This window comes from Telmatherina bonti, assembly GCF_933228915.1.
Source record: "Telmatherina bonti genome assembly, chromosome: 6".
NCBI lineage: Eukaryota > Metazoa > Chordata > Actinopteri > Atheriniformes > Telmatherinidae > Telmatherina > Telmatherina bonti.
In genome coordinates, this window is record NC_136624.1 from 23,620,960 (window position 1) to 23,645,287 (window position 24,328).

Sequence of the window (24,328 nt, forward strand, 5' to 3'; positions counted from 1 at the left end):
CAGTTATTAGGATGGATGACTGCTTTCTGGAGCCTGGGATTACCTGCTCAAACACAGCATGATTAACAATAGTTGAAGACGGTTCAATAAAATGCTAAATGAGCCTCTTTTTAAAGCTGCAGTTTTTCTCTTCTTCAGCCTGAGTGTATTACACAGCAAAGCAAACCAACGCATTGATTCCAGTCCAGTTTAATATTAGTTGGTAAAACTCTATATGCTCATTTTTTTCAACAACTTTATTTTGCTTCAGTTGAATAAGCTGTTTAATTTCCTATTATGGTGCGATTTTGAAGAAGAAAGAGCTCATTTTTCCCCAAAGTCTACTCGGTGAAGTGGTATTGATGGGTTTGAATGTGCTAGATCACATTTTCACCACTTGATGCTCGATAGCTGCAACATACATTGGCATATAAAAGACACCCAGGTGTGCAATTTTGTGTAGCAAATGCTGGTCTCAGCCAGAATGAAGATGTTTATAGCTGGCTTGTGGTTTTGTTAGTGTGCTTGTCTATCTACTATGTTTTTTTTATACTAAAAGCTGCCAAGCAAAAATGTCATGTGTGACATGGCAATAAAGAGATGTACATATGTTGTACAGATAAAATTTTTAAAAAAATCTGTTTTGCTTTCGGACAGTTCAAGAGCAGTAGGAGGAAAAGAGAATAGTTAAAACAATGGCTTAATTGTGACTTTTTTTTTTCTTATTGATGTGACAAATGGCTATCTAATTAGATATTGGGTAATTAGGGTAAAAATGAGCATACAAATATTTGCTATCAAAACTTAGGTATATATATATATATATATATATATATATATATATATATATATATATATATATATATATATACATATATATATATATAGTAAACAATGTAAGGAATTGGAGTTTTGTAAAAATTTAAAATATCTGCATAAAAGATATATTCAATTACAATTCAATATCAATTACATTGTTCACTTTTCAAAAATATTGGTCAATCCTACCCAGTTCCTTTTATTTTGGAAACCTAGTAACAATGTTTTTGTGAACCGATAGCAACGTCTTATAATAATTTATCACTTTTGCTGTCATAAACTTGTTAAAGGATAGATGAAAAACTATAAATGACGACTGCCAGTTACCGGCTCAAAAACAATCTCTAGTTTCAACAAACTTCCCATAACCTTCTAGCAACAAAACAAAAATTCAGTTTTTCTTGTGAAATTCTAAATTTTACTCACAAAGATCAGAGGAGGTTCATTCATTAGTGACTCAAATAAATTTATCATTTTAATTGTCAAGTGTTTTCATATTATGGTATGTAATATTTTTGCAGACAATTCTACTGAGTGACCCTTCCTTTAATTTTAATTCTTTGTTTAGTAAAGGTATTCATGTCCGTAAATTGTGGGAGCAAATTTAACAATAAGTAAAATGTAGGACTGACACTGACAAATTCAATCGTATCCAAAATATATGTAAACATAGAAAGATCTAAGAATTATGTTGTCTGCCAAATTAAGCCTTTGACAAATCATTCTGTACTATGTATTCATCAGTATTAAGTGTAGGAAGATAGACAGGAAATCTGTAACGAAAAGTCTGCAACACACAAAACCATAATTTATTAAATAAGAAAGAACAAAAGAAAAATACAGTTAAAATTTCCCATTAATAAAATGACAAAATAAGATGACCTCCGACATTAAAGGAGCACAACTGAACTTTGGCATATTTTCATACTGTGATTTTGTGTTGCTGCTGTGTTATGTGATGCTTTAAAGCAGAACGTATTCGTTAAGTGATGCTCTGGGCTGGAAAGGAAGTTGTGATGTGAAGTTTCTCAGTCTCTGGATGCTGTGGGGCAACGATAGCTGAAGTGAAGTAATGTACATAATGAATGTCAGAGTGCAATCACAACTTGTCAGAAATACAGAGCTGGAAGGTCAGAAACCTATATAGTATCGCTTGAAAATAAATATTGATGGGAAGCATGTTTATATTCAACTTTTCTAAACTGCTGTCTCTCTTTATTCCTAATGCATACACAGCATCCCTGGTCAAACACACACAACTCACAACACAAACAATTTTTATATGTTTTAAATGGTAGAGTTAATTTATTTTGTCAGATGCAAAGTGATTTAAATCTTTCACAATGACAGAGGCTTAAAGGAGATAAGTCATTTACAGAAGTCAAGTCATAACTTCTGTAAATGTTTTATGCGTGACTACTCTACAGAGGATTTCATTTCACTAGATCTGTCAGTGTTAACACTTGTCAGGTATTAAACATTCATAACCATTTAATGACAGACAAAGTAATAGCCCCTTTAGTTTTAGTCAAGATGAATGTAAAATGAGGTGCTTGGACTTTCTGTAAACATCGACTGAACACCGGAGAGAGGACATCCATTCAGTTACTGTAGTTTATTCTCTACCCAGCTCAGAGAATGGAAGCAATTATGACAAAAACATGATTAAAAAAAAGACCTAAATGAATTCATGCCTGCAATGCACAAACCTTTCCCAGAGCTCACGGTACACTGACAGCTGAGTAAATTTCTTCTTGCAAGGAACTGAAAACATGTACTGTCAACCTTATGGAAATATGCTCTAATAACAATTGAATAAGGTATTTTTAGTTATTGCATCATTTCAAAAGATTAGATAGGTATAAGATAAAAATGAAGAAAAAGTTCCAATTTGAACTCTTACTTGGGGCAAAATGTGTGCTTTGAAATGGTGTGGGGCTGACGACATCTTTCCATCAGTGATGACATTCTTAATACAAATGATTCAACATTTTCATCATCTTATTCATCAGCTTGTCTTCTCTTCCTGTTGCTCATCTGTCTCTGCACTTACAGGCTTACATGTATTTTTCTGATGGCTCCTGAGAAGATTTTCGATGCAATTTGTTGCTCAAGGGTACTTGCATGTTTGATGCTGAGAAAATGGGGATTGTTTCGGAACATTTCCCAGCTTAGCGATAGACTCGCTGGCCCACCGCTTTTCAATCTCTCTCTCCATCCCTACAATTTGCAAAAATTTAAAAAAGCCAACTAGAAGCAATATCATTTGTATTCCAACGTAGTGCAAATGGTAACAGTTCTGTTCCCCCCCAGCTAATGACTGCAAGTGAGGCAGTCACTCATCTTGGCTGCTTAACTGATGGTTGCTCATTGATGCGACATGAATCTAACACATGTCACCAAGTATTTTATTACGTTTACTGGCTTTTAAAAGCTTAAACAAATATACTGTAGGCTCAAGCAGTCGTTGAGCTCTCATGTAGTTTTTATTTTAGACAAGCGCGGACAATAACAAATTCTGAACTAGGAAGTTAATTATGCTGGATATCCCTATTTTTAAGAAAAGCTTAATGAGCACATATCACCTTCATGATTAACGTATTTAATATTGATATCAGAGAATAGAAGAATACCAGTAATATTGCCAGGAAATGAAACGTATTCCCAGTGACAGGCAAGGGCAGGTTCATGACAGAGTGGACTCACATTCCCCTGTCATTTGTTCACTATTGTTCCACTCCATCTCATGGCTCCCATATTCATTACACAAACGATTCATTATGATCTGTTTCACTGCAGAAGATTATACACTTTTTGGTGTCCAATGTATGAAACTAATGGACAAAGCAGTTCCATTTGAACCATGACGCTGGCAGAAATTGTAAATCTAGTCCATAATAGCTGTTTACTGTTGCAAAAATCTGATTATACAAACTTCTAATATTCATAACATTGCATCCAAAATATTTATTCACACACTGACACTAAGCTCTATTCAAGCATGCACTCTCGGGATGGCTAATGGCATACATATTTCATTAGTGTGTTGATAGGAGAATGACTTTTTGATACAGGTCACACTTCCTATATATTCCATTAACCAGAACATTCAAAATGGATTTCTAGAGCTCAGATTGCACATTTTAAAGCCAATCTGGTCTTAAACTTCTAAGCCTAAATCATATATATGTAATTAAATCTCAACACAGATTGGAACAATCTCATGCTACTGTCAAGACAGATAAGTTTAAATCATTTAGCCGATTAATTTCTGGACCTCTTGACATCATCATGGGTTGGACACTGCTATATCAAGGTACTAAGTCCAGCCCCCGCCCTCCACTTTGACACAGCATCACTTACTTTCAGCCTCCAGTCAGTTGATCATAATCTGCAGGATGAAGTCATGCATGGTCATCTTAAATAAAAGCTTTTTTTTTTGTGCAGCACATGAAATGAAGCACTGCTGCTCAACTAAACCAGGCTCTGAACCAGAAAAAAGACTGTCTACATCCTGAGTATAAAGGACAGGAAAATATGAGTTTGAGACATGATAAGAGTCCTGTGATCAAAAAGAATATCCTTCTTGCAAAATGGACAACCCAACTTTTAAACTTGACTTGTCAAAGTGATTATTGTGGTTGTGACTCTACTGCAGTGATCAGATTTATTAAAGGCTTTGAAAATAATTAATCTTAATTAATCACATATTAATCGCATACCAATAGTTGTTTCGAAAAGCAAAATGTCTTTATTGAATATATTTTAGTGAATGACTGAATCTGAAAATGAAATGTGACTGAATAGACATTTACATTAATATTGTAAAGTCAAACTCTAGGAAATTACGTCAAAATAACTTAAACTGGATTTCAATTCAAAACAGTATCAGAAGAATTAGAAAATATTCCTGGTACTTTAACTACCACCTCCAGCTGTTCTCTAATTAAGAATCTACTTCGTGTTACAGTACTTTTCAAATGTTTTGTCCACACTCATCATTAATAGGAATTAATATCCGACTGTATGCCGGGGCTGTACCAGCCAGAGGAAACTTTAGATGTTTCATTCTCAGTCTGGTCATGAAGCTGTGAATGCAGGTGGGAGCTGGGAGTCACGGCTGCTTTTCTTTTCTATTCTACAGTAATATAGCAGACGCTTTTCTTACATCAGAGAGCGGGAATAACATAAGCAAGAAATGAGGCAGGATGGGACATCATGATTAAGTGGTAGTCAGACCGCTGTGAGTCCAGTTGGACACAGATGCTGCCGTGTGGAAGAGGCAGTGTAATTTATTTATTTATTGTTCCAATCCCCCTCCCTACTGATGAAGACCAAGGCTGTGGGAAGAGCTTTCCTGATGGGGGAGGGACTTGTGTTGTACCCACATTGAGAAGAAAAAACCAGACATGCTTACACATCAGTCTTCAAAAGTCTTAAATAACACAAAAAAAAAGTCACCAGACTTTCAGCTAGTGAAAGCATAAGAATGGAATTGAAAGACTGAAAAAAAAAAATCCAATCAATAGACCTAGTTGTCAGGTACAGTATATTACCCAGTAAAACCCAGTTTAACACATTTACAGAGATTTTTGTGAAACTGCCACAAAAGATAATATGTTAATGTCTTTCCTTTTGTGTGTATGTCACCACAGATAAAACAACACATACCACTACATTCCAATGGTAATAAGTGCAACTAACAAAAAAAGAAGGTTACGTGGTTTGACAGACAAAACCTTCCATATTTGGAGGCTGGAAAGTGTGTCATGAAGTTCAACACATTCATCCAAACATCTGCTGCATAAACAAATCTGTGTTTTCTCTCAATTTACCAAAACACTGGGCTAAACTGATCATTAAAAATGTGATCTTACACAATTTGAGCCATTCATGCACAAATCTATCATCTGACTGATCATTTCAAACCACTAAATCAAATAATCTTAAGTCTGATTATCAACGGCATCTTCTGTAAGGTTCTTTAATTCTGGGCACCGGCTGCAACAAGCACCATTTGTCTTCTGGTTATATCAACAAGTGGCAGATTTATTTTTTGGCCTGTTTAAATAGTAAAGATTAACCATACTTTTCTTAATCTGATGTTCCCTAAATTTCCCCTCTGGGATAAATAAAGTATCTTTAATTTCATCTGATTGATTTGATGTTATCTAGCCAGTCATTTTTCAATACTAGAGACACTTGCGCTTTGTCTCTGAAAAGACCCAAATGATAACAAACACGAGCTGACAGATAAATGAAGTAAACAATGAGGTGCTTTGATAAAACATACAGCATGAAAAAAAAAAGAAAAAACAGCAGGAGGTCTGGCATGACAAAGCATATTAACATATAACCTGCATGTCAACTGATTATTTTGCTTTAGCAAACCAATGCAGTTTATTGAAGCTGGTTGTGAGCTAATTAAATCAACACTGGGAATTCCAACTCTGGTTATCAATGTATTTTTTTACGGGGTAATACTGGCTCCGAATGAACAATCTCAAGTATTGATCTAAAAACATATTCCTCAAAAGAACTATTAACATAATATCTTTGGGCAAACATAAAATAATTAAAGATAAAGTGAAGCCTTGATGCAAAACTGGCAATACTTGTGGACTCAGCAAAAATGTAAATTAACAAGGTTAGCAGTAACACTGCTCACCACTGATAAGCTGTAGATCTTGTTTATTCTGGACTTTTAAAAAAACAACAAAAAAGAAGATTAAACTGTAGTCAGAAATGCCACAAACTTGCCAAACCAGCAAAGAGATATAGTCTTTTTAAAAAGTCCTAGGTCTGCCCCAAGACTTCCTATCAGAAGGATGTCACCACCTGAAACCTTCCTGGGGAGATACTGGTCAGTATGGTCTCCAAGCATGTTTTAAACAACCTGAACTGGCTTTTTTCACTGCTTAATAGCACTGACTTTACTCTCAGCCCATCATGGATAAATAAACTTCTGACCATATCTTTAGGCAGAAATCCATACCTCTTTTGGGGGAAATTCATTCACAACACTTACATGTGTGATCTCATTTTATGAGTCAGTATCTACAGCCCAGAAGTGAAGGCTGCAGGGTCCAAGTGCAGAACTAAACTTTCCGCTCAGCTCTGTTTTCACCACACCAGACCAGTCCATCTGGGTTAATGCAGACACCCCATTATTCTGGGTTTTGCCAATGTTTTTAGAGGTCAGCTGTTTATGGATTTAAAAAGATTTATAAGATTGCTTTTGTAGTAAGATGTTTGTGATACTGGTGACCCATTTGAACACTAATGAGAAATGTAAAAAACAAAATCAAAGAAAACGCTGGAAAGGGTTTTGATTGTTGATTACAACTTCTAACAGAAAAAAGAGTGGGCTGCTGTGTAAAATGTAATAAAGAAAAGAATCCAATGATCTGCAGATCTTATGAAGCCATATTTTAATCCCCAATATTATTCTGAAAACATATGAAATGTAGAAAGTGAGCCATGTTATGAAATAAATGAGGTAATTCTTATTTCGGGGTGTATTTTGTCCATGTTCTTTTTATTGAAAATAAATAAAATCCACAAGACTTGACTTTAAAATTTTAAAGGTCAACTGCAAAGAAGTAGTGCTTTAATCAGTTTTCTTTAGAGACAGACAGTAGTATCCACTAAGATGATATATCTCTCATTTAGATGCTTGTCAGGGAAATTCTAAGAAGTCAGATGGTCTCTAACATTGAGGCATAGGAGATAGAAGGGATCCTCTCACTATCCACGTACACTTTCTCCTAAATTTTCCTTAATCCCTTATCCTAAACATATTAAGCTCTGAAATAAAAGTCACAATAAGCAATAAGTCAATTAATCGAACGAAGAAAAAAAAAGTGTGTAACAAGTTTGCCGGACGCAATAATTTTTATTTGTCTTTCTGCTTCATTTGTTTCAAGACAATATTAACTTAACATGGCAATACAACAAGCTTCTATCTGCACTTAAAAAAACAATCATCAACTGCAGTTTTCCCAGCTGGGAAAAAAAAGACCTTAACAAACAGGCTAGCTCCATCTTCCAGTCCACAGTCCGCGATTGGGTGTTTAACCGACTGATTAAATCCAAACAGGACAGTGCAACATGGTGTCCACTCAGACAGCCTGGTTGGTAACGTGATGCTGCCCTTTCATATTGTTAAAAGGTTGAAAAACGTTGCAAACATTTCACAGCCAGTATGAATTGCCTGGATGAACAAACATGTTACAGTAATTCCACAACTTTAAGTATGTGGATCTTTGAAAGGGTGTACTTGCATTATTATGACATTATTGTTATTTTACTTTAAAATGGTCTCAATATGACAACAATATTCACTTAGCGCAATATTATCGTCTGTCACAATAATCTCTGAGACAGTTAAATTCATGGCAAAATTTGTCACAGGCCTACTTTTAGGCATAAATTATCATGGGGATGTATTCCATTAAGAACAGAAACAACTCTTAGACACTCAAGACTAATTTTCCTCTTTACGCTTGAAATTCTGATTCATAGTAGAGATCCAATGTATCTCCAAGAGTCAGTAAAAATCCAACTGAATATATGTCAAGTAAAACACAAATGGAAAACCTTCATTTTCTACAAGCCTATTACAAATCAGGATTGTGGAGAACTTGGAACCTATCCCAGGAATTAGCCGGTGAGAGGCAGGTTACACCACGGACAGCTTGCCAGTCCAAATGTTAGGAGTTTCCCCGCTGCAACACACCTGACTCCAATCAATGGGTAATTACCAGACTTGTGGAGAGTTTAAGTAAAGCTATAATTAAGTCTGAAGTGAATCAGGTGTGTTGCCACGGGGAAACTCCCTACATTTGTAGGACTGCAGCCCTCGAGGACCAGAGTTGGCCACCCCTGTCCTAAAGGGTGGTGGATATACCTGTAGTGATTTAGACATTTGGCAATCATCTGTATCAATGACAATTTGATGACCAACAAGTAAACAAGCAAATGCCATAATAATAGTTGGATATTAAAAGAACAATGTGTAGCATTTTCTGTTGTTTTCTGGTCAAAATGTATGTATTCTTGTAAGCAAAGAATTCTAGATTTGTTATAATGTAGGCCAGTAGGGAAGCACCATCAGAATCAGAATCCGAATCAGAAAGACTTTTGTTGCCATTGTCTTTGAACAATTCAGACTAAGAATGTAATTCGGTTATAAGGTGCTGAATAATAAAAATAATAATAAAAAGACTGAATAATAATATAAAAGTAGAAATACAGCTATTTTACACCTATTTTACAAATAAGAAATTAACATATATACATTTTTTATTTTGTTTTTTGTTTTTGTTAAAAATGTATAACAAAAGTAAAGGTCCGCTATCTTGAAACTACAGTTGCTAGTAAGGGACAAATGTGGGAAAAGAAGGTGTTTTCCCAGCAAGTACAGTGACTGAGACACCAGAGGAGAAGATCAGCGAGAGAGGCTCACTACTCTGGCAAGTCTGAAAATATGTTCAATTGTTTTTTTTGTCTCCCCTAATTATAAGTTAACCAATAAGTCAACTGGACTGCTGAAATCAGCCTCTGGAGTTTGTTAGACAGTGTTGCTCGTTAGCATAGGCAGCATAACAGTAGAACGTGCTAAAATACACTAACCGTGTTGCCACAGAAGATTATGTATATTGGCTTTCAGTAGTGTTCAAAGTTGCTGTAAACACTGGCTTTTTGTCACAGTAAATGCATCTTATAAAGGCTTCTCACCGGCTTTTAGTCCAGCATTACCGCCACTCAAAGCCGGCGTTTACTGTGACCATGAAAGCTACTGAAACCACGTTAGTTTACGGTTCCACCAGAAGAGGATACCCAGATGTTACTGTATGTGTTATGTCTGTGAGCTTATTGAAGAGCAAAGGTAGGAGTCATGTTTTTAAAAAAGTAATCTCCAAGACATAAAGTTGTTCTGCTCATGCACTAAACCAGGTGATTCCAGTCAGCACAGTGCATGAACTTCATTCAGCTAGGAGACGACTTGGTGAAGTGATACATGATACATTTTTGATACAAGGGGAGCAACTGTTGTTGCAATAGATGTTTGAAAAGGTGAGACACTTGACTCGAGCTGCCGAGTACTTTTGGAATCGGGTACTCTGTTGATTATTTCTACGAGTAATCGAGTACTCTCATGATTATGTTTTAAAATTTGATACTTTGGTGCAGCCAACGTGTTTGTGCACGCATGATGTGTGGAGAAAAAATTCTCAACCGATAACGAATTTCTGCCTTTTAAAAGATTTAATGAATAATTCACGTAGAAAGAAGGACAGACTTGTAAACATGTCCAAAGTATCTAAGAACTAGCCAATGTCTTTGTCGACGACACGCCTGTTAAAAGTGTCTCTGTTGAATACGAAATAAAAGTTTGCTGCAGGAACAGAGGCTATGCCTGCCGTCACACGCTGCCTAAAACATGCGCTTTGACTGCGTGTGTGCGGGAGAGACAGATGAGGGATGGATTACAAGACTTAACGTGCATTAGCAGCAGACACCTCGCCATGCCTCGTCACTGCTGACTAACATCACAGGTTATAACACTGTACAGCCGCTGCTGCTGTTGATATAAATCAGAAAGCTGAATCTCCGCCTGGAGTGGTGAAGTTGGGGTGTTTTCGTTTCAGGTGCTGCAACATTGAGACCTGCTTTACAGCACACACACTGCACTACGTTTTCTGCCCTTTTGAGTGTGAAATGATCCCACACTTGCAACTTTTTCTGTCTTTTCCCTCCCCTCTCCTTCATTCTCTGCCATTAGAGACCAAAGCAACGAGAATCTTCAGACAGAAAGCAAATCGCTCGCCGCTGCTGTTTGAAATGTCCGTCATCAGTCCGGATGAAACAGTCATACTGTACAGACACACCGTAGGCGACAGATTCTGTTTTTATATATTTTATAAATGTTTAAATATTTTATATGTTTACTGAAACAGTGATGTAGTCCCTCCGAACAGTCTGAGAATGCTGCAATGATGCATAAATTAAAATATATCAACACGTGATATTAATTAAACGGAGCCTCGAGGCAAATAATTTGCCTTGATTAATTTTTGTACTCTGGTTACTCAAGTTACCCGAGTAATCGTTGCAGCCCTACACTAGACTACATTATTTGTTTTAATGTGATACATGAGCTCAGCGTAAGATGGGAGTAAATCTTACAGAATGTCCCTTTAATATTTCTGCAACATGCAGGACTAACTAACTAACATTACCTATAGGACTGGAGAAACCTCTAAGCATTAAAAGCATATTTAGACAATGTGTTACATCTCACTCTTTTTCTTGCATTGTATCTGCTTATATCACAGCAAAACAACATGATTTCCTCTTTCAGTAAACAATAATGACCTTCTTTTTAAATCTAGTGTTTGCTCCTACAGTAAGCAGGAACATAAACTCAGTGACAGAATAAGGATAGTGTCGCAGTATTTCAGCTGAAATCATCTCTGCTGTCACCTCCCGTCTACTGATTTGTAACTTAGCCCTAGCACAATCACTGCAGCTGTCAGTCCAGCATTTGGACAAAAATACTTTCCCATATGAAGACAAAAATGCTGCAGAAGCTACAGCTGCAGCATTGCATGAATGCATTTTCCTGTAAGTGACAAATGCCAGCCTGAAAATATCACATTTATGCATGCATTAACTACATAACTGACATACACACAATCAAAGGGGAACAGCAGGACAGGCAGACCCGCTCCAGATTAGTAAATTACAAACTGGCAACTTTTCTGATAACTGCTCAGCCTGTGAAGAGATAAAAAAAGCGTATGAACTTTGCTTTCGGGAGATTTAACCAACTAAGATGCCAGTCAGCAGAAGCAGAGACTCATGAAGCCGGATAAAAAAGTTTGGATTTCTTACTGAATGTGACCTGTTTGTATGCACCCAGGCGCAGATACACACGCATAAACATACACACACATTTAAGGCTGAATAGATACATAAATTAGATGGATTACATGAATATTCTGCCTGCACCTTTCTGTGGTCTGCAAACAGGAATCTAGGTTTGTGTGAAGTGTAGACTCAGCAATCTGTAAAGGCTTTCAGATGCTTTTAATTCTCGCACCAACCCCCACTGTTGGTTAAAGAAAAAAATCAATTGCAAGGGAACAGAGAGATAAAGAGTGTCATGTGAGAAAACTTGACTTCAAAAGATATTGACTGACAGTTTTTTTTATAGCAACGATGAAACAATAAACAAGGACTGAAAATGGCATGAAGCATCAGAGTTACAGAATTTCATGAGATTTATTGAATTTTTTTTTATCAGTTGTATAAAATTCTTAATTAAATAAAAAAGTAATTTAGCCTATAAATGAGCATGATGAAAAAGAGCATTGTATGGGATTCTGCATGCAGCAGCGGCACATTTGGAAAACACAAGGGTTTACTGGTTAATCCCTGATGCTGCAGCTTCATACCTACTCACCCCAAACCCTAACACAAAACCAGCATCTTCACTCAGGACAAAGAACTGCTGTTCTATATAAATGCTTCATAGTCTGATAGTTGTTATTATGTCAAGCACCATAGAAGGTGTGCTAGTGAAGCTGTGCATTTGATTCTTAATCCTTTCTTGATCTTATAATTCACTTGAAAAATATTTTAGATTGAGTAAGTGATTTAGATGAACATTCGTAATGATAATTGAGATTGGATAAACCAACGCATTTTAATTTCAAATGCTTAAGGCAACTTTAAAATTTAAAAGCATTTTCTCAACGTCACAATTATCACGATGCCCAATATCTCAGCTCTTTTCAAGGTTTTATAGACTTAAAGCTTTTGTCTTCTCCAACATATTCAAATAATAAGAATAGGTCGTAGCTTTAATTACTTAAAGAAAGTCAGGCTGCTTTCAGCAGCACTTCTTGTACAAAACGTTTAACGTGCGCAGATCCAAGCTCCCTATTTATTTATTTATTGTTTTCGAATCATTTGAGATTTTCTCAATAATGAGACCCAAACGTCCAGGGAACCACAGCAGGGCTGTCTTTTCTTTCCCAAGCTGGAATTATGTGAAGAAATGCTTTACTCATTGAAAATGAAGCTTCATATAGTATTAAAAGGCACTTTTTTTTTGGGTTTAACTATTACCAAAGGTTAAAGATGACACTCAGGATGACTGAGTGACAGTAAAGCGTTCGGATTTCCATAATTGTAACAGCTTGTTTTTTTTTCCTTTGACAGGAGTACAACCATTAGGGCTCATTTTCTTTCAAACAACAATGAATGAATTAAAAGCAGGAAAACCATGATCTCAAAAGGTATTTCACAGGGTTTGGTCAAGTAATGAGGCGTATATCAACAGGAAAATAAAACAAAAGAAAAAAACGTTGGGAGCAGATTAAAAAAAAAAACAGCCAGATAGGACACTGTGGCGTTCAAAGAATCTGTCCCCTGAAGCTGAAGCACAAAAATGACAGCTGTACCCTGTCATCTGTGGAATGAAGAAACATCTTTTTGACCTCTCTGTCATTCACCATCCCGAGTGTCCTATTCAATAATACAGTAAAGACAAAAGCTGCATCATGCAATCGCAGGGAACAGCATGTACTCGTACCAGTAGTCATCAATCAGCCGCTACTGTAATTAGCAGAGTCCATTTCAAATGCCAGAACCGTTTATCACATTTTACTTCAATGAATTCAAATGTGATAATGAAAAATAGAATCTACCAAATGTAATCTGCCAAGGCAGATTGTAACAGGTTTCCTGTGAAACATTACTAAATTACAAACATAAGGAGGAAAGAAAAAAAAGGGTCGAAAAAAATTCAGCCCCACTAATATGACTCTGAATGGTGATTAGCTGAGTAATAAAGCAGTGTGCCACCTGTCAGTACCATGAGAATAATCACTCAGAGTTTCTGCTGAACTGTAATACATCAGCTGTTTGTGCAGGGACATGGAACAAACAGTGTTTTCTACACTGTGCATGCAGGGAAGGAAGCAGCACAGCAAGTTCAGAATACCCTGCTTCAAATTCAGCTGGTGCGCTTTGCTCCCTGGTCTGCCTCGGGCCCATTTCACACCTGCTACTGACATGCATCTTTGCGAAACCAATCACAAATGGACAGCTCTTAGTACAGCTGTGACTTAGGACTGCTCCATGAGGACAAAAAATCATTACCTTTGTTTTGTGGCAATACTGAGATACTTACAAATGTAGTATGCTTTCAGCAAGCTATGAAGGCAACTGTGGTTTTCCTTGAACTTTGAACAACATTGAACTGAGAAATAAAAAAGACAGAGAATATGCAGTTAGGGTGTAAAAGTTTTTACAGCAACGAGAATGCACAGTGTGTCCCCACCAGTCAAAATACTCCATGAAAGATAAATTTAGAAGCAAATGAAAGCAAGGACAAGGCAACATAGACATCAGTCTCATCAACCCCAGAGAGCCTCCTCCAAGTGACTCCATGGGGAAAGCGATGATGGACAAAGTCATTTCATGGAGCTGACAATCAACTGACACATCTGACATGCAATGTCACAAGCCAAAGGTGTCTGAACCTGGTAGACACCTGGTAAAGCAGTGCTCAGATGTTATTGTCCATTTTGTAAGTTCATAACAAAAACATTGTCTTCCTGTCCTTTTCCACCAGCACCTACTCAGCTCTACCCCAATTCAGCCAACACCACACTAGCTGGTTTTAACATTTCCATTACAACTGAGGCGCCCTCAGTGTGGATATGGTTGATGTAGCAAGTAAGTATTGTAAGATCTTTTGTTTTCAACACTCACAGCGCAACAATGGAGGACCTCGAGGTCATGCTTTACCTGCTGTTCAGTCTATGGCTTGTAATGTGGAAAAGATTCCATGGACAGAGCCAGAAGAAAAAGCCATTCTGTAGGTCAAAAAGCCATTCTGCTGCCCGCTGATACTACCACAGTTGTTTAGTGAGAGTCACTCTCATGACTAATCCTGTGACGTCGAATTCTGGCCCATAGTGGCCTGCAAACTGGCCACTATGACATTTTGACTCCGCACCTTTAGATCCCCAACGGAGTAGGTGTAAAAATGTGCATACTCGGCCCAGGAAAATCCTGATGGAAACCCCTAAAGACCAGGACTGGTGTTGAACATTTCTGGAAGTCACTTAACTATTTGGAGGAGTAGGAGTAAGTCTAAGACTTGAGACAGTTAATAAATAGCTTTTCTTTTTAAGTTTTAAAGTAGGACTAAAATCCACAAAATTTCGGCACTTAGGACTAAACTGGTACTTTAAGACACTTGATGAAAGCGGCCCCAGACCCATCAGGTTATCAGGATCAAGTCTACTGTCTTCTCCCCGAGTCAGAACAAAACATGGAGATGCAGCCTTTAGTTTTTATGCTCTTCATGTGTGGAACAAACTGCAGGTCTTCTGAAACTCTCAGCTGTTTTAAATCAAGGTTAAAAACTTTACTATTTCTCGCCTTTTATCAAAACAATTCATTTCTCACATTTACTTTTATTTCTTGCATTTTATATTATTTCATTTTAGTTTTTCTCTCCCAATTTAATTTCTTTTATTACTTCTTGAAGTTTGTTTAATGTACTTTTTAATTTTTCCTCTGCTGTCATGCTGTTAATATTTTATGTAAAGCAGTTGTATGTAAAACATTCTTGTACATTAAAAGTGCTATACAAATATACTGGGTTGCCTTGCCATAAATAATCAGATCAAATTTTATCTGTAAAGCACTTTTCATACTAAAAAGTGCAAAGTACTTTTACATCATGAGAACATTTTTCACATATTGAAACCCAGGTCTTCACAAACCAAAGTACATAACCTAATAATTTAAAAACACAAACACAATTCCTCACAAACACATAAAACATGCATGGAAACCACTAACTTAGGATGACAGTGCTTATGCATCAACTTTATGTTTTTCTATGTTTGTATCAAATGATGAAGCGTGAACATGACAACATTGCATCTTAACACACTTTTACCTAAAAGTGTGGGTATCTTTCAGGCAGCCTTCCTTTTCTGCATTGAACTCTGCTGAGGAGCCAGATCTTGTGAAGGAAACATGCAACTTGATCTATGAAAACAAATCCAAAACAAGTCACACTGTTCTTAAAAATCAAGCCCAAAATCAATCGCAATAGGTGGACCCGGTGACTGTTAAGCCTACAGCATGCACTGTAAAGCAGCACTTGTGTCACAAAATGCTTTGAAAACTCCAACAAGACATAAAAGTGTTTATTCATGTCTACTTTTAACATTGCATCTGGCAGGGGGGATTTATCAAGTTGTGCCTGATTCTTCAGACCACGTTCTGTTTTAGAAATTTGGCTTAAAAATTTCATCCAGTAATTTAACTTTAAAAAAAAAAAAAACCTCCTTTGTAGAAGCAGTTTTTCATCTGACAGTCTTTAATTCTGTCTTATCTTTAATATAATTCTTTACTGTTAAAACCTGTTTTGTAAGGCTGGTGTGGCCAACACATGCAGCAGTTCACTCAACCATAGTCACAAAACACACAATATACAATAAACAATATACAAACTGACCGTGTATACATGCAACATAACTATGCAGAAGCATGAACATTCACAATCAAAGTCAAATTAAACATTTGAATAGACACAAACAGTGACATGTCCCATTTTAAAAACAACATTCTTGCAAATAGTGATCTAAATTATGTTTTTATGCAATAAGAACACTCAAGAGGCTACTTGAGCTGCATTTGAAGATGCATTTGTATGTGTCTTTTAAGTCCACTGATGACAAATACAGGTCCCCATCCTGTTCAGTCATCTGATGTTTCAAATCTCTACCCAACCCAGCTCTACGATTTCTTAAAGCTACATTCAACTCACCCTGTCACTCCCCATAGCCATTATTGAAATGAATATTTTAGAAGAGAGAACAGGCTTGTGTGAAATAAATTGATTTTCACATCTCAAATTTTTTTCTGTCATCAATATTTTGCTCTTCTTTTCACCTCATGTCCACTTCATACATAAGGCGCTTACCTTGTCAGAGGCACATCCTTCTTTCTGTAATTAAAAGTGCTGCCAAGAGGTCAGATGAAAGGTGCATTGCTGTGTATTTATGCAGGAGACATGCTTAGCTTTCTCAAAAGCCCTTTGACAGGAAATCTTAGCTTATTATCATTCCTTCCCTCACTGCTTGAAAGCCCAACAGAGGCAGCAGAAGCAGGTTGCTGTCAGTCCACTCAAGACCATAGCTGCATCTGTGCTCTGCTTTCTTTTGCCCAAGACCGCTTTTTAATTCTACAGAATATCACAAAGTAAAGAAAACTTTTTCATTTCTGCTGAAAGTCTTTGTGAGAATTATTACAACATTCATCCATTGTTTAAAATGTTCAAGAAGAAATGAGGAACTGGGGGATGACAGAGCAAACAAGCTGTAGTGCCTTCAACCTTTTCTTCACAAATCCTGGATGAAAACTATTCATTTTACATCAAATATGTATTTTTCATACTTCATATGAGAAAATAACATAAAAAAATGAGTTTTTTTTTTTTTTTTTTACTATTTTATTTTCCATTAGAAATTCATCCACTTCTCAGCAACGACCTAATTGATTCATGTCTTTGAGTTCTACGGTAATAGCAAATTGATTGATTTATCCTCAAGTGGGGATACAGTGGGAATTGTCCTGCCAAAAAAGACAAGCCGAATCATTGGCTTTGAGCTGAGAGATAAGACTAGAATCGCAATGAATAAAAAAAAATTAAAAAAAAGATTGGGGTTGCCATGAACAGTAGATGAAGAACATGGTAATAACACATTTTCTGTCATTAATATAACAGCTACCTCAAAAGACACAATGGTTATCAAATTTACCATCTAATTTAAGTAAATTAGACTAAATCATTAATTGATATCATGAGTTCAATTACTCCAAACCAAGACAGGGCTGTAGCAGGCAGCGTGTTTCACACATGACTTAGCGAAGTAAGACTGCAATACGAAAAATGAAATTAAAGCCAGAAAAGAAAGACAGTACACCTGCCATGGAATCAATTTTACATGCTGGGAGGAGCAATGCAGTGACCCATAACCCTTTAAATCAAAATTACATTAGAGAGAGAAATGAATGAACATCCTTTAGACTTGTGTTTGTGAAATTTGATCTACGGGTAGATGTCTCTAAAACGCTTCCTCTATTGATCAAGTCTCATTACCAAGACTTTGCTATATCGCTAAGGGAGGAATCAAGGGTCAGTGGAGAGCTGAAATCAATCAGTAGGTCAATAGAAAGATCAACAGTCTGAGTAAAATGAAAAGAAGCAATAGACAGGATGAATTTGAAGTAAACAAAGAAGAAGAAAAAAAAGTCATATTGATGGTCTGCTTTGCTGAAAAAACTAGAGCCAAACATTTTTATAAATTATTATTTCAAAATGTTTTTCTTGCTTCTTGTTTTACTTTAGTTAAGCAAAAAAATGTGACCAAGGTGTCAAGGGAAGTGACAAAAATCTGGAACTGCATTGGAACTTGGAGCAATAGTCATCAGGGCTGTTGCTGATAAGCTCTCAGCTTCGCATCTTTGTAAACGCAGGACAAATGATGCTGTTAGTAAAAAAGTTCAGATTTTGAATAACTGATGTGGATGACCTGAATTGAGAGTGCCCATTACACAAAAAGAAAAGTAATGTATTTCAGACTATAATTTAGAATTCAGTGCATTCAAAAATCTTCACCATAATCCAAAGCAATAAAAAAAAAAAAAAAAAAAAAAAAATCACTTTTCTTTGTTTTTGTGCATATGTGAAGAAGATGACATTTAAAGAAAATATAAGAGTGGAAGGAGACACCTGTTGAGCTGTGATACCCCACTGTGATTGAGGAAACTAATGGGCAGCTGGAAGAGGGAGATCCAGTGGAGCTCTTTAGTCTCCGGGAGGTTAAATGGGCACAAAGCTGTGTGTCTACCGATAACACCTCCAGTGCTGCTACTGTTGTGGCAGCTGTTATTTTGTTCCTTTGTGCTCCTCTGCAGCACTTGATCATTATGTTCAGTTTCTTCCCAAGGTTTTTGTTGTTGCTTGAGCCAGTCTCTGTAATCTACCGCTCTTCCTTTCTTTCTTTCCCCTTCTTAATTTTTATTTTCTCATTTACTGTTTATCTTTTTTTTGCATTCCCTCTGAACACCCTTAGCATGAGTTGTGAGCCTTAATGAGTGAAGACACCTCATAGCTGTTTCTTTTTCTTTTTTTTTTTAATACTCATGGGTGTCTTAAAGACTTTAAAACTGAAGATGTCCTGCCAACATATTATCTTCTTCAGGACAGTCATTAATACAACCATTTTTCCCATGGGTTCACCATGTGCTAGTGTGTACGTGACTTACATGAAAAACAAGGGCAATCAAATTATGGTCTTTGTATTTTACTCACATTTTCTGGTTTCTTATTATCCCCTGGAGCTGTGGTCTATAGACTGTGACCAATCTATTAATATCAATTATAAAATACACAAGCTAAACCCTCAGCATACCTAATTAGCAGATGTCTTTCCAAGGAGAATGTCGCAATAAGGACACAACAACTGGAATTAAAGTTAAGAGATACAACAACATGCTGATTTGTAGTTTGGAGTAGTGATCAATGATCAGCAGAAGCGCTGACTATGCTATATAAAATATATACCAAATTGGATTATGGAGGACTTAACATGTAAATATGAAAACTAAAAACATTTTAAAAATACTATTGCAAGTGAAAGGTATCCATGATTGCTCATCGATTAAGAATTTAGAAAAATCAGGTTCTCTCACTCAGAAAAAGCAGTCTAGGTCTTTTGCATTATTCTAATTTTAAAAAAGGTAGCTTTTATTAAATAAAACTGCGTTTAGTGTTTTAAATAATGCCATTTTAGCATAAAGTACACACACAAAAAAATAAACAAACATACAAAACAAATCTTTGTTAGATGAATGTATTGAAAATATGGAAGTTATTTCCACTGAGTTAAAATATTTTTATGAAATGAGAAAAAATGTTGTTGACTGAACTAAATGTAAATATCCTGGGTCAACTTGATGTATTTGGGTTAATGTTTGCATTTCTGATGAATCCACTGAACTCAGTTTTGTTGGATCAGCTTAATTTATTCATGTAACTGTACAACTTTAAAAATAAGCTGCTACTTCCCTATTAAATTACCTCTCACTATCTTACAAGCTGAAATGGCTCAAGAAAATCCAGTCAGTTCCTTGGTTAATATATAAAATTTACCATTAAAAATGCAGTTGGACTGTACCATGGTCAATAACTAACAGTAATCTAAACACATCAAGTTGACTCAGTACATTTCTACAACAAAAATGTTTATCACTAAAATAAACTGCATTTTATTTAGGTGGAAATTGTTTCCATAATTCTACACATTCGCCTAACAGGTTATTTCTTTCAGTGTGTGATCTCACTAGATCAGCTTCCAGTTAGTGTTAAAACTAATGCAATTTGACTGCTTTGTTTTCCATTTTTTTCCACTCCTAATGAAATATTATGATGCAACAAGGCAGGCTGATGTGATTTGTAATGGTGACAAGGTGTTTCTAACTAGCAAGGTACACTGCTGAAGTTCAGGGTAATAGGCAGAAGTTAATCACAGCTTTACTGCTTTCATGCTCTGGGCTTTGGGTGCTGGGACCAAAGTAGTCATCATGCTTTTTTTTACTTCTTTTTCTATTATGCTGAAGATTCTTTCCACACCATTAGTGCTCTCTGCTGAGCTGTTCCATCCAAGTTCTCCACTCCACTGATACAGTAGAGCTGTGTGAAGCACTATCTGCCATAAACACAACTACCCACTGTAAATGTGGACACATCAGCACATTAGAGGAGCCATGCCATGTGGGTCGAGCTATAATACTTGGTTTTATAGGCTACGGAAGGAGAGGAGGTAGGAGCTTTTTACCACCTTCAAGAAACAATGAAGGGCATATGCTGCAAGACTGGGCCTTAAAACAGGATTTGCTAAGCTAATTTGCACATTACATTGCCATCTGTATGGAATCCCCAAGAGATGTAACCTTATTAATACAGTGTTATCATCACAAGCCACCTGCAGGAGCATCTGTTGGACATTTGTTCCTTACAGACCAGTTCTTTCTCCCATACCAAGCTGCTAGTGGTTGTAAACAGCTAAATTTGCTGCTACAGATTTTTTTCAAATGTGCTTTGTGTTTTTTTTTTTTTCTTACTGCAACAGTTACTCCAATTCATTCTTCTTGAAATTGCCTCACGTCCTTCGACAGTTTTTAATGCACTTTTGTGTCAATGCAAAAGTGCATGTCAATGTATGGATTTGTGCTTTGCTTAAGTTTTCACATGCATACTCTCTGATCATATCTTTTCATTTGCACTGATGGCTGCCTTAACTGATCAGAAAAACACAAAAATCTGCCAAAGCTATTCAATTAAAAAAGTTGGGGGGTTGTGTAAAATACCATAAAAAACAAAACAGTGGTATAAATCTATTTACTACTATATTTGTTTTCCCAGTGTTACAGAGACAACATAACAACAAGTTCAAGTATATACTGTATGTGCTGGGTTGTAACGGTGCCTGTATTCATATTTGATACAGAAAGATAAGTTAGAAACACAGATATACTGAGCTCCCACACAGAAGAGTCACTGTCTGCACTTCTAGCTACAATTTCAGTTTTTGCAGCAGTTACAGCTAGAAACAGATTTAAGCAGAAACCAGAGCTTGAAGACCTTCTTCCATTGTTAAAATGCCCTGTTTGGGAGCGCCTCAGCTTTTGAAGACAAAAGCCGTCTGCTGATATTGTGCTGAGCTGTGTCTGAGATCTGTTCCCCCTATAAATGAGCCACCTTCTCATGTGAACGCACATTCTCTCTTTAAAACTGAATGAACTGTGCTCAAACCATAAAATCCCTACAAAAAGAATGAAGGCCCTGTTTTTTTCCATGGCTTTTGACTGTTCCATTTTAAAAAGCCATGTTAAAAAAGACTTTCTTATATTTATACTTGTGGCAACTTTAGTATCTCACAATAACAAGCATTGTAAATGAAAAGTAAAACATGTTTGAAGAGTTTTTACTTTGAATACAGACTTTCAAACAATTGCTTTACTAACCAAACATGTTATAGTCCTGTTTCTTTATCTTTTAGAGGGTCTACTACCAGTCAAAAGTTTAGATGTAGATGGGAAAATGTGTAAAAACTTTGGACTGGTACTGTACATGCTGTTACAGTTTTACTTTTAAAAGAAAACAATGACCTTTTGTATAAGTTTGAGTGAATTATAATTCTTGTGAAACATTCCTTCTTCCGGCTGCACGGTGGCGCAGTGGTTAGCACTGTGGCCTCACAGCAAGAAGGTCACTGGTTCAATCCTTGGCTGGTTTGGTCAGTGGCCTTTCTGTGTGGAGTTTGCATGTTCTCCCCGTGTATGCGTGGGTTCTCTCCGGGTACTCCAGCTTCCTCCCACCATCCAAAAGACATGTCTCTCTGTGTGTGGCCCTGCGATGGACTGGCGAGCTGTCCAGGGTGTACCCTGCCTGTCGCCCAAAGCCAGCTGGGATAGGCTCCAGCTTCCCCGCAACCCTGAATTGGAATAAGCAATTCGGACAATGAATGAATGAATTCCTTCTTCCCTTATAAGATGTACGTGCAGATACTGACCAATAAAATAGAGATGGCAAATCTCTATTTATGCCACATTTTTATTTATTTAATAATTTTGGAGTGGAGAATTTAATGCAAGTAGATCTTATAATTGTTTTTAACATTATATATGCAGTTTGATGTTTTGCATTTGTTACAGATTGTGTCAAATCCATGTTGGAGATCTGGCCCGAAGTCTTTGTTTTTGTTTTTGCTTCACTTTTATCCAAGATAAGGTTCACACACTGTTGTATGATTATTAAGATTGGACAACTTTGTTTTTCTGTGGAAGCCTGAAACTTTACTAATTTGTGCTGTGTGGCATCTTCATTTATTCTTCACCAGTGACATATGCTGTAATTACAGATCTTGATAAATCTTTACTATGATTCCATGTATTATAAAGCACCTTATGGCAACAGAGACATACCCGCTGCTTTATGGAAAGGCATTTTTCAAGCAGATGTCTAAAAACAGACTCATGGCCTAAAAGGGTTAAACCCATTTTTACCAACACAAGAACTCTGAGAAGTTGTTTTTATGATGAAGCTTGTCACCAAACCGAAGTCAATAAAGCTTATATGTAAAAAGAAATGTGTGAAAAGATGTGTTTTGCATTACACATCTTTTTCTCTTTACTGAAATGTGTATCCCAACTTTTTTTTCAGAAACAAGGTGGTATATTCAGAGATTATACCAACAAACAAACAGCAAATAAATAATCACTGGAAGAATTAGGTGGAGGAGTGCATTTGCCGAGAAGGGGATGCCAATAACAACAAACACGCAGAGAAACATCAGCAGACTCAGCAACTGTGCTGCATTGAATTTCGAGTTTGGTTGAGAGTCAGTTGAGTTATTAGACCTATTTACAACAGCAATACGTAGTCATCATCTGAGAGGCTACACAAGCCCTGCATGCACAGCAACAAACCAGTCACACCACATTCGTGGTATAACAGTGAAACAAAACACAGGCACTCACAAATAACATCAGGTAAAGATATTTAACATTAAACTTATTTTTTGAAAGAGTTATGGCACTAACCCCAAACTTAATAAAAGGTCAGTTTACTGCTTTTACAGGAATATTTCACTACATTTGAAAAACAGTAAACCATCACCCAAAGGCCAGCGTACAGAGCCCTACAGCAGACGGGTGTGTATCTTCACATTTAGTGCTCTTTGGTCAGTGTTTAGTGAAAGTCACAGTGCACACACTGGTTTTCTGTACAGCCACGAAGAGTAACAGACAGACCCCAAAAGATTAAACTGTGTTAAGAATCTTCTCTCCACTGTGTGTGTCTTGCTGTGTCATTTCTTAAATGCAAACCTCAGGAAGTACTGCTCAAAGGATGTCATATCATAGAAAAGTTATATAAAAAATATATAGACATAGCGAGGGCAACCTTGTATGACAAACATTCTCAAATGATCTTTGCCTTGGCAAAGCCCCAGCTGACTCTGAAGAGGCAAAGTAACCACTGAAAGGCCAACTCACCACTTTGAAGTCTTCAGCACTACATTCCATGCCTCTGTAGGAGCAGGAAAGCAGCATGTCCTTGATGTCGTGGCCAGTTCGGTCGTAGAATTCACGCATGTTGAAAGGGCGAGGCTTATAGCTGTCAAAATCTGCCCTCTCTTTCAGGATCTGCAGGACATTTTCCTCAACTAGGTGTGTGTCCCGGATCTCATACCTGGACAGAAAGACATTAATTAATCAGAATAATAAAAGTCTTGGTCCAAAAAAATATGACATAACAGTAATAATACACCTGCCCTTTCTTTACTTTGTTTTGATAAAACATTTACGTAACTGTAACGGCATAACTGGATAACCATGCTGGGTTTTCTTTTTACTAAAAAGCTCA

At 36.7% G+C, this 24,328-nt stretch overlaps 1 protein-coding gene across 1 annotated transcript in view; it reads right to left on the reverse strand.

Annotated features, from left to right (window-relative positions):
* The window catches only part of asic1b (acid-sensing (proton-gated) ion channel 1b), a gene marked incomplete at its 5' end in the record, with an annotated part of 186,608 nt that overhangs the window by 147,607 nt on the left and 14,673 nt on the right, over positions 1-24,328 (reverse strand). Inside the window, one exon of the mRNA XM_079242426.1 lies at positions 23,959-24,154. Coding sequence (XP_079098552.1) covers positions 23,959-24,154 — 196 coding nt within the window. The remainder of the gene's footprint in view (positions 1-23,958; positions 24,155-24,328) is intronic.